This window comes from Cydia amplana, chromosome 14 (genome assembly GCF_948474715.1).
Source record: "Cydia amplana chromosome 14, ilCydAmpl1.1, whole genome shotgun sequence".
Lineage (NCBI taxonomy): Eukaryota > Metazoa > Arthropoda > Insecta > Lepidoptera > Tortricidae > Cydia > Cydia amplana.
The window spans coordinates 6,728,134-6,740,182 of NC_086082.1; the positions used below are offsets into that span (position 1 = coordinate 6,728,134).

Genomic DNA, 12,049 nt, shown 5'->3' on the forward strand with positions numbered 1-12,049 from the left:
AATGTAGGAAAACTCACAGGGTAGCCGCCAGTGCGATGAGTACTGTGGTCTTCATAAGGCAGTGGTCGAATCTCTTCAGGTTGAAACCTTCCAGTTCGCGCCGACGATGTGTAGCCGCTGCTCGCTGGGAGACTCGCCCGTCGCTGTCACCAGTTAAGTGTCTTGAGAGAACGGAGGTCTTCTTATAAAACACCGATGAGGAGGTATTTACTTTATTTGATTTTACAATTACGAGTTTAATTCAATATAGTTTAGAAGCGCGAGGGTGTACCGGTACACCGAGCGATTCGGAGCTCACGTGTAGCCTGGTCGCTGGATGCGAACTAGATGAGGACTCGATGAGAACTCGATGAGAACTTGATGAGAACTTGATGAGAACTGGCTTCCGCTGGTCGAGATGGCCGCTTATATTCGTCCCGAAACCGTGGGGATGCGTTGTCTGGAGTCACGTAGGCCATGAGAAGTTTCTGGAGCGTTTATGCTGTCGCTGCCATTAAGATAATGAAGAGTCGATCCCGTGGGAGCGGCATTAATTGACAACCGCCATAAAATAGGTGATGCATTACATACGCCTGTACTTGTATCAAAGGGTGCGTTTGTTTATCCCATTAGGTGCGTCTGCATTCCTTCTATCGACGTTGAAGATAATCTTTAATGTCTTGCCGTCGGTGTGTTGCTGGAGGTCGGGGATACGTGGGAAGCGTTCCTTAACTCATACAATATTTTTTAAGTGGTGATTTCACGAAGTATCGTAAAAGTACCAAAAAGATACTGCGTGTATGCACAAATACTTTTTTGGGGAATAGACTAAAGACTTGTCTTGACAACTATAACATAGGGGTTTAAAGGTGTGTGTACGACCTTTTAAATGACAAATAAAGGTACGGGAGTAGAAAAAGATAATATCGCTTACCTCATCTTTATTACCTTAACATATTTTTCAACCACATCCACTGACACTGTAATTGTAGATTTTCAACTTCAAATGATTCTCGAGGAAACGGGTGTTCTAAAAATACGCCAATAAACTAACACAAACATTTATTACAACTTAAAGTTAATATCACATAATTAGAAGAGGTCGTAGAAGTAGTCAAGTCCCTGCCCGAGCTCCCAAATGGCGACCCCGGTGCCGTACTCGCGCGCTAACTCGAGCCGCTTTTGTATGGAGTATAGCGTGGGGAAAAATATCTTCTTTGTACCCTGCGATGTCCTGAAAGAGGAAAAATTTGTTTAATTAGCTAACTTGTATATCTCTAGACACCCAGACACCTATAAAGAGGCATTCCAATGTCTTTTGAAACTTTACTTTGTCAATAACCAATTTGTGTAGAAACAAGATATATACAGTGTATGACTAAAAGAAATTAAAAACTAGCTTAAATCTAAAATAGGCCCTTGAGGCATTGTACCAAGGATGCTGGCGACATTTCCTCGCTGTATCGCAATGCTGATACGTTGTGCGAGGTAGCCGCCAGCTCTTTGGTCACCAGTTACGTCAACCAGACGCTTCGCGATTTCTGCGAATAACTTATGCGCGCTGGGACCCCATGGACCTAGAGTTTCAACTCCAAATGGTACAAAATGGTACTCTCTACCGAGGCTCTTATATTTGTTACGTTTTAAAATTTCGGCGCTTTCCGCTGCCCCGCCCGCTTTTACATTAGTCCGTTGGAGGTGGGACGGTGCCAGTGTGTCTACGCAGGTAGCATCCCACACTAACATCCGTCCCAAACTCCAAGGAACTAAGGACACTCCATCGGGCCTCTTGCCATCGTCTCTGAAAATGCCAGTCGGCTCAAGAAGAGCAGGCACATTGACGGTGGCAAGAGACCGACGGATTATGTCATTAAGCGACGCATGTCTCGAAAAACGGCCTGCACTTTTTTGACAAGATAATCCATGGTGTCCCAGTCGGTCCACGTCCGTGCCACAAGAGCATATGTGTGGCGTACACACCGCCATTTGTGTAGGCAAGTTTAGATTTATGGGCAGCTAGATGATTATGTAAAATTGCGTTTTTTGAAAAACAAATTATAGCCTGCCTTCTATGTAGTATGATACCTCTGGTGCCTTCGGTACCTTTGGTATGGTGCTTTACGCACACTAGCGTCCCCTCCCCTCCCCCTGACGCAACCCCCCCTATATCTATGACTGAAACTCACCGGATTTCGACATAATTCTCCGCCGTATTGTTATTATACGTCAACGCCTGATTTGCCTTAGCGTTTTTGAGTAGCTCTATGTACTCGGTGCCGACGATGGGCCCGCCGCCGTTGGCCGTGTACGAGTTCCCGTAGAAATTTAGCCCGAGTAGGATTTTGGAGCGTTTGGCGGGGTTATCGTCATCGTCAATAAGTTTCTCTATGCAGAGTTTCATCCAGTATAGTGGTGCGTTTGGTCCTGGAAGCCAGAATATAATAAACTGAGACCTTTGGACGTCAGAAACACCTAAAATTGTCAAGAGTATTCGTGCCTATTGGTTGGTTATAAGCGTTAAGGTGGCGCACGCTGTTAATGTACCTAACCATTATGGTTTCAGATAAGGTTTATATTCGCTCGTTTGTGGAAGGCCTGAGTGGACGCTCGGAGCGGAGCGTTCGGCGGGAGGTGCAGCGTGGCTGTGGGCTCACGCGTGATGTGAGCAGCGTGCACTAAGGCCGCTCCTATACGCTTGCATTTGTTTAACATGCACGCCGCACGCCCCGCCCCGCTGCACACCCAACATGAGCGTCCAATCAGGCCATACACTAAGGGTTCAAGGTCAGTTAAACGCTATTGCAATACAACACCGTAGCTTTATCGCTCCAGTTGACGCCGTCACCGACCAGCCAAAAGGCAGACATCCAACAGTTCAGTCATCGACATAAATTTCAATATACCATCGATATATTTACTTTTACTGTATATAAAAAGTTCCTTACCAGGCTTCTGGGGATTGGAGAAGTCGTACGTCATGACCGACACGGCTCCGACGTAAGGGTAGATGTCGTTGAAGGCCTGGATGAAGAACTCGTCCGTGGGGTAGCCTCGGAAGGGCGGGTACACTAGGATCAAACTGAAATCGTCCTCTCGCATTTCCAGACCTGTAACATTTCATGAAACATTATTAATTACTATTGAACAAGTTTTTTTTTATTAATTTTGACTTTTCTACTAAGTACATAGTTTTGGCATGCCCTCCCATTCCGAAGGCCGTATAATTCTTTTTAAATCGATATCATAGATGGCGCTATATGTCACAATCGGCGATAACGAAATTTTTATCTTACAGATTAAGATGTATTAAGAGACATTTAAAGTGTCATAAATTAAAAACATTATAAATGAAATACAAACATTAATAACAACACGAATTCAATGCATTCATTTTCAAAATTTGAAATCACAATTATATCGCGACTGACTACGTTATGAACAACAGCGCAGGACAGTTATGTGGAGCTGTCGAAGTAATATTGAATATTGTCACTAGATGGAGCCACCACGGTTCTAATATGTGGAGTTTGATTTAGAATAATTACATTTGAGTTATGAATTACGAAATTTAGTACATAATGTAAAAAAAATAGATCGGTCAATAAACATGCCTACTCTAAATGAGTACCTATTTTTTTTAAAGTAGGCCTGACGTTAAAATATAAATTAAAAAAACTCGTAAGCCGATGTTTTTCAAAAGAAATGAATGCTTTGTTTTTAAACACAATGCAAGTTTTTATTTCGCTTGATGTCCAAGTCAAACGCACATTTTACTCCTTTATTGACCGACGCGTTTGCGAAGGTCTCCGTTTTAACTCGGGCCAAATTTCGTTTGAGGAGAACGTTCTCCTCGGTTTAATTCTCAATCGATTCTCATCAAATTTTGTGACCAGATTCTAGGATAAAATAGTTTTTTTTTTCAATGTGATTATTTCAAAATTGCGGAAACAAATATGTAGTCGTATCAATATTATAAGAGCATTTCTTTTCTTTTTGAGATATATTTACAGTGCTTGGCAAAAATGTAGAAATGTTGTAATGGTATAGGCGGTATTTAGATATGTATGTAGGTTTTTACTCGAAAATAAGTAGCCAAATTTCGTCAAATTGGCTAAGTGCTATCATAGCGCAGTTTGTAAACAGTTGCTTTGATGCATGGAGGTTCCAAGTTCGAACCCCAGTAAAGTGCGCTGCTAACTTTTTGTAAATTTTTACACTTATATTATTGTATTATGTATTATTATTTGTGCAAAGCACGGGTTAAACGTATTCGTTTCATTTTTCCAATCTTTTATTAAAATTTTTGTTAATTTAGTTTTTCTAAATAATTCTAAACGGCGTACCCATATATTTTTTATTCAGTTTTAAGCTATGCTCGCGAGGTCTACAGTTTATTAATTTCCTTGTTGTAAACGATGATCGGCTTAAACCGCGAAAATCGAAGTTTGTAAACTTCATGAGGTAGAACAAACTAAATTGACAGCGATTTTGATAACACAGACTATGCAAGTGTTCTTTTAATTACATAATCTAATAGAAGTTTGATGTTTAAAATAACACTAATAAAATATGCTTGGTATGACTCATGCAACTATCTTTGTCACTCGAATTACAACTTAATGTGAGTAAAAGAGCCCAAAATTTGCAATATTCGGTGTTCGCGGGTCGCGGGGCCTGCCTAGTCGAATTTTTGTTGACGGACAAACTCCGACAATGACTGCACTCATGACTACGACGGGAACTGGGAAGTATGGGGGTGGTCATGATTTGGTCATGGACTGGCCACGGTGTGACATGCGAGCTATCCTTGAAAAAAAAAAATGCTACCTAGGTGTTCGTATTTCCAATGCAAGGTCATGACCGCTATGACTGGTCAAAAGTCGATGTTTCGCTTCTAAACTGAACACAGACTTGAATTGACAAGACGGTGTGTTATATCTATAGGTTTGTATTTATTTTTAATTTAACACGAGTACTTATGTCCTCAATCGCTCCAGCGTCTCAAAGCCGCACAGCGACGTGCACACGCACACTCGGATTAAGTACTAATTGTAAGGTGCGTCTGTGTGCTTACGAAAACTACCATACAACTAGGTACATAGGCGTGAACGCTGAACGCCACAGTCATTCGTGCCGTCCTCTTCTTCTTTCTAATAGGAGCGACAGGGACAGCATGCACGGTTTGAAACTTCTAACAGTTCTAACCATGTTAATAAAAGAGGGACGGGCAATATATCTCGCCGCGAGATACTGTCGTGCCTATCATGGGCTAGCCCGGCTGTAAATATTTGTTTTTAGTGCAAATATTCCCTTTTTGTATTTTAAAATACTACAAAATAAATCGTGTTACTGCCATTTGTACGAGAATGTAAATTTTTAACATGAAATAAATGTTTAATAAATAAATAAATATTATAGGGACATTCTTACACAAATTGACTAACGATACAAATGTGTAATATACAATTAATACTTAAATACATAGAAAATATCCATAACTCAAGAACAAATATCTGTCTCATTATATAAATAAATTACACTTTATTTTCAATATAAAAAAATCGATCGAGTAGGTAATTCAAGGTCACTTTTTTTGTAACGTTGTGGACCTGCTACTTACGGGTTAAACACCCTGCTTGACCATGGAAACCGGCATACCCTTATTATTTTCCCTCCTCTTTTTTATTTCCGAGACTTGGTGCGCGACTGACACTATCAATAGCTGGCGCGCTCGAGTAACATTTTTAATAACTAATCCGTTTTGTATATATGTTTTCTTAGGTACAGTCAGCAGCAGAAGTTGCTAAGCGGGCGAGGCGTTCATAATTACCTTGACGCGCTCTTATTCACTTAACAATAAAGTCGCGTCAAGATTATTTTGAACACCTCGCCCGCTTAGCAACTATTGCTGCTGACTGTACATGATAGGACAAGTACGGCTACCATTAATTGATGTTTGACTTTTACGCCACCGACTGCGTGAACTCGATCGCACCAATACATCAATGCGAGTGCGAGCGAGATAGACTGCGATCGACTTCATGCAGTCGCTAGCGTACCTAAATGTCAAATGCCAACTCATGAGCCGTAGCGAATAAGCTACAAAACTTTTAGTAGCTAAATAAAAAAATGAATAAATCGGAAATACAATTAGTTTATTTATTAATTTAAAAGCATGGCAAAAAAAACGTTACACACATTTTTTATTGCAATATTACGAAATAGAATGTAAAACACGCAAAGCAACGTACATATATGGGGCATTATCTATGAAAAGGGACCTTATTGTCGATGGCGCTTACGACGCACGGCGTGGCGCGGCATTGTATATATACCGGAGCATCGTTGATAACGATGTAGGCGCCATCGACAATAAGGTCCCTTTTCATGGATAACGTCACATATGATCTGTGATCCTTACAAAATACCTACTCCTTCCTTTCCTATATACATGGTCTTTTTAGGGTTCCGTACCCAAAGGGTAAAAACGGGACCCTATTACTAAGACTCCGCTGTCCGTCCGTCCGTCCGTCCGTCTGTCACCGTGTCACCAGGCTGTATCTTACGAACCGTGATAGCTAGACAGTTGAAATTTTCACAGATGATGTATTTCTGTTGCCGCTATAACAACAAATACTAAAAATAGAATAAAATAAAGATTTAAGTGGGGCTCCCATACAACAAACGTGATTTTTGACCGAAGTTAAGCAACGTCGGGCGGGGTCAGTACTTGGATGGGTGACCGTTTTTTTGCTTGTTTTGGCTCGACTCGATATTTGTTTATGGTGCGGAACCCTCCGTGCGCGAGTCCGACTCGCACTTGGCCGGTTTTTTATTTCATAATAAATCTAAGAAAATACCGCGTAGTATTATATCTATATCTCTAGGTACTAATATGGGGCATTATCTATGAAAAGGGACCTTATTGTCGATGGCGCTTACGCCGCACGGCGTCGCGTGACCTTTTATTTATATCTGAACATCGTCAATAATGGCGTAAGCGCCATCGACAATAAGATCCATTTTCATAGATAACGTCACATATAAATTTAGATTTTAATATGCGCATATTTTTTCAAGTTATTACTTTCGATTTTATTTAACGGACGTTAAAAATAGATTGTTTCGTCGGCGCGACCTTGGGCTTTGGGCCTCTCAAGGCTATGTGGACGGCACGCGGCAATGCAACGCTTAGCTCCAAGAATTATTTTATTAAAACAGATCATACCGCAATGCCGTGTTCTTTCTGCCCTAATGTGAAGCATAGGTACCTACTAGATACCTTCAAACCAGCATAAGAGTCCTCTTTGATTATGCATTATTATTGTGTATCTCAAAGTCACAGTTATGCTGGTTTACCCGAACGCTTGTCGTGCCGATTTGCCGAAGCAAGGTAAGCGATAAGAATACGACCTGTGATTTGTAACGAAACTTTGACGCCTTCGCTAAAGTAGGTACCCATTCAAACTTCTATTTACAATACAAAAAAAGTCAAATTGATTTCATAATCGTAAATTATGATATGTAAATAAATTTCAATTTTGTCGCCGATGGCTGAAACGCCATCTAGTAATGATTGACCTTAAAAATGAATGTGATGTGTAGGTTTAGTGCGTGAAAGCTACAACAGATGTCGCGCGAGAGGTGTTTTGACGCCATTTCAACGCATGTTTGTCGTAAGAGTTTTATTAGCTCCGTGGGGCTCCGTGCGCCATCTAGTTTGTTACTGTGAACTAAAAAATTGCCTACAAGTATTTGCTACTTAGGACGGTGCGCGTTTTTAGTATGGGATTGGGTATCTGTACTAGTATTATATGATCTGTGGTTTTGGGCAGCCCATTTGACCTTTTTTAGGGTTCCGTACCCAAAGGGTAAAAACGGGACCCTATTACTAAGACTCTGCTGTCCGTCCGTCCGTCTGTCACCAGGCTGTATCTCACCAAACCGTGATAGCTAGACAGTTGAAATTTTCACAGATGATGTATTTCTGTTGCCGCTATAACAACAAATACTAAAAACAGAATAAAATAAAGATTTAAGTGGGGCTCCCATACAACAAACGTGATTTTTGACTGAAGTTAAGCAACGTCGGGCGGGGTCAGTACTTGGATGGGTGACCGTTTTTTTGCTTGTTTTTTGCTTGTTTTGCTCTATTTTTTGTTGATGGTGCGGAACCCTCCGTGCGCGAGTCCGACTCGCACTTGGCCGGTTTTTTAAATGTTGTGTATCTATTACTATTAGTACTATTACATAATTTTAATACTAACTGAGAGATACTAATATGTAAATTGTTTATCTTTTCATAGTTAACAAGATAACAGTAAGAATAGCATTTTGTTTATGCCTCATTTTGTTAGTAAAATAGATATTTAATTCAGGTTCAGCAGCATTATTAACACAGAAACACTAAAAAATTCAAAGAGAATCTAGTATACAGGTTAATGTACCTTCAAAGCAATTAAAACCCAAATTGGTAATAAAATAATCAGAGCAAGTGAACTCACCAAACTGCTGTATGAATTTAACAGAGCGGTCAGCATACTTCCCGACCTGCGAGAGCATCTCTAGCACGACCCCGTCGAACTTCCACTGTTTGCAGGCTTTCTTCACCTCTTCGATGAGGGCTTTCTGTTCTGCGAGTGACGAGGGCTCCATGAAGAAGGCCTTGAGGTCTGACAACTGCCAGTTGTCAAATAGGATTCTTGGCAGAACTGCAAGTGAAATTTTGGGATTTATTTCATTCAAATGTATTAAAATAGAAGTTTTGCACAAAAGATGAAACAGAGAAATCAGAAAATTGACATAATGGTACAAAAAATGGTTTTCTATGAATTTAAAAATATTTATTCTGCAGAAAAGTATTAAAGGCTTATGACTCTACTAAACTTATGTGTAATATAACATACTAGCGACCTGCCCCGGCTTCACACTGGTTAACAAAGTATACATAAACATTCCTCTTGAATCACTCTATCTCTTAAAAAAAACCGCATCAAAATCCGTTGCATAGTTTTAAAGATCTAAGCATACATACAGTCAGACAGACAGACAGCGGGAAGCAACTTTGTTTTATACTATGTAGTGATAAAAAATAAAAATATCTGGGATCAAAAAGTTGAATACATATGATAGTTAAACAGTTGTGAGATGGAAATTATATCCAATAGAAGAATTTTTGGAAACAAAATCTTAGTTAAGTAACATATGTGGTTACACTGGGTTCAGTGTACTTTGATAAGGGATAAACTTATATCACTGACTTTTTAAGTTTCTATCAGATCCCTTTTGGCGGAGAGATTTCATCCAAGCATGGTCCACATCATGCAGCCCCGAGATAATGTAGATGTTAGGGCTCTGCCGCTTGATCTGCAGCCACACCGGGGAGATGTAGTTGAACTTGGGCGCCCAGGTCTTCGCCACATCATAGCCTTTGTTGTTCCACTGAAGCAGAATAAGTTAATTTTTTTTAACATGTCAAAAATCAGTGTAATCAGTGCTTTAAAGTTGCGCAAGATCCCTTCAGGCACATTGAAAGAAAAGGGCCTCGCAGATGTGACTTCACCCACAGCTAGATTAGTTCACGCTAGGCCACTGATTACATAGAAAACATCCATAACTCAGGAACAAAATTTGCATTAGAATTCTCACAGTGAATGTCTAAAACAAGTTTACATCCATCTCACAGTGAATGTCCATAATGGCAATGACAATGCATCTACTAAACGAGTGTTCCCTTTTACATCGGCCTTTTCTTATTTGTGAACATGCAACCATAGGGTATTTGGAAGGTTGCAAAAATCAATGCATAAAAATTCTATTCTTAGAATTTATAAATGCATTGATCGAACCAAGTGCTGGTTAATATTAACTATTCTATGATAAGATTGATAAGAAATAATTCATTCATGAAATACATACCGGCGTTACATAGCCCAACACAATGTTCTCAAAGTTCTTTGTAGAAACGTCTTGATGATAAGTGGCATGATATTTTATTATGTCTTTAATGTAGGGTGCTTCATTCACTAATTTCCTGTCCAAAACATTGTGTTTTCGAGGTCCTTCCTGAGGTTTTATACCTTTTTGTCCCTTCTTATCAGACGGTGGTGATAATGTCGCTAAACAGACGCAAAGCAAAACTAAAACATGTAGAATAATTTGAAAACATTTCATTTTTCTATTTTATTTACACGCCACGTTTTAATATTAATATATTATCTCGGAAAATAGTTATTGCAGATTTTATCGACTGATGCGAAAACAATCAATTCGCCGCCGGCCACGATTTGAGGCGAAACGTCAACACTAGAGTTTGGTCCAAACCGTACGTTAGTCAATGCCAAATTGCCAGTTAAGCCCTTGCTACACGGTCGCCGACAAGCCCCTCAGACCGCGTGGCCTTAGTCTGGACGGACCGTGTAGACAGTTGTTTCCAACAAAATTTGACCAAAACTGACCAAGGTCAGACCAAGGACAGACGGTTAGAAGGCTTGTCGGCGACCGTGTAGCAAGGGCTTTATTGGATAACAATCGGTCGTCAATCGGTCGTCAATTATACTTGGTCAACCAGATCTTGACAGTAGAAAAAGGCGGCAAATTTGAAAAATGTAGGCGCGAAGGGATATCGTCCCATAGAAAATTTGAATTTCGCGCCTTTTTTTACTGACAAGATTTGGTTGACCAGCTATACCTATTATAATGGCTTCTTGGACATCGAGGCGGGAGGTGGATTCCACATAGTTCAAAAACATCGTGCAACGATACAGAAAATGTCACTCTACCACCAACAACAGTAGTTACAACAGTAGTTCAAGTTATCTCTGTAAGTTAATAACAGTATCACCCCAACTTCAAGTATTTTAACTCGTTAGTACGATATTGTTAAGACTCGAAAAAAATATTAGTTTAACAAAACAATAAAAATATCATAGGTAAAGTCCGTCAACCAAATCTTGTCAGTAGTAAAAGGCGGCAAATTTGAAAAATCGCGGGTTAGCAACACTGTGTTCGAATAATTCCAAAATGCGTGTCATCTGTGTTTTATCTGTGGAATGTGGATCGTGAAATTCGTGAACGACAGCCGTCACCTTATTTGTTTTCATTTGGTTTTCATTCTGAATCGTTTCTGTTTCAAGAGATATTTCTGCTGTCACCATTAAATACCAATACATTAAATGAGAATAAGCAAAGCTAAGGGGCCTACAATGTACAATCATGCTCGTTGATGGTAAACATTACTAAAAATTGAGGTTATGACAAGTACATGGAAGAACTCTTTCGAACTTTTAAGATTATGTTCAGTTTTTTTGTTTTAGGGTTAAAAGGCATAAATAAAATTAAAACGTATGCCTAAATCTATCCAACAAGACCATAAATTGTGTCCTGGAAACCGTCCATAGGCCCACATGTCTAATATTTTCAGGAATCAGTTGTGACTATTTACAAAGATGCAATAGAATACTACAGAGTATTATGCTTGGTTGAAGTGACCCGGTAACATTGGTAACTTCATTATATTTTTTCAAATAATGACCTGAATTATAGTGTAAGCTAAAGTGACCCTTATCTTATTTACCTTTAAATTAAATAAACACCCAAATATCAGTTGTTTTATTTTCAATATGTAATCCTATTTTACAATATATACCAATCAAAAAAATTACACAGGTATGTCATATTCATCCAGAAGAGTACACTAATTTACATTAACAAGTGGCATATTATATTGTAAATAACAAATATATGCACTATCTAATTATCTGCATTTTGATATGATTTTATTTTAGTAAACTTAGAAGACATATTCATATTTATATTCATATTCATATTCATTTTATTGGTAGTATTCAATTACATGTCAACATTAAGATATACAAATTACATAGTTATTATTCGAGCGTCTTACAATTATGTACTAGAGAATAACTCCCTATGGTCGTAGAACGCCTGTTCGAGAAGCCATTTTTTTAGCTTTGATTTGAATATAGGTGCACTTGGTGCAGCAGTAATGTCAGCCGGTAGGTGGTTGAGAACCTTACGACCCATGACGTTCGTAAGTTTTTTGGATTTT

General features: G+C 39.3%; 1 protein-coding gene across 1 annotated transcript; it reads right to left on the bottom strand.

The window, feature by feature from the left end:
* Positions 1 to 1,024: 1,024 nt before the first annotated feature.
* Positions 1,025 to 10,278, bottom strand: LOC134653995 (chitinase domain-containing protein 1). The gene is made up of 6 exons (XM_063509366.1): positions 9,898 to 10,278; positions 9,240 to 9,420; positions 8,484 to 8,690; positions 2,925 to 3,086; positions 2,166 to 2,403; positions 1,025 to 1,213 (listed from the first exon to the last, which is right to left on the bottom strand). Exons 1-6 carry the CDS (start codon positions 10,150 to 10,152, stop codon positions 1,072 to 1,074), a joined length of 1,185 nt encoding a protein of 394 aa, XP_063365436.1. The 5' UTR covers positions 10,153 to 10,278; the 3' UTR covers positions 1,025 to 1,071.
* Between the last annotated feature and the right edge of the window lie 1,771 nt (positions 10,279 to 12,049).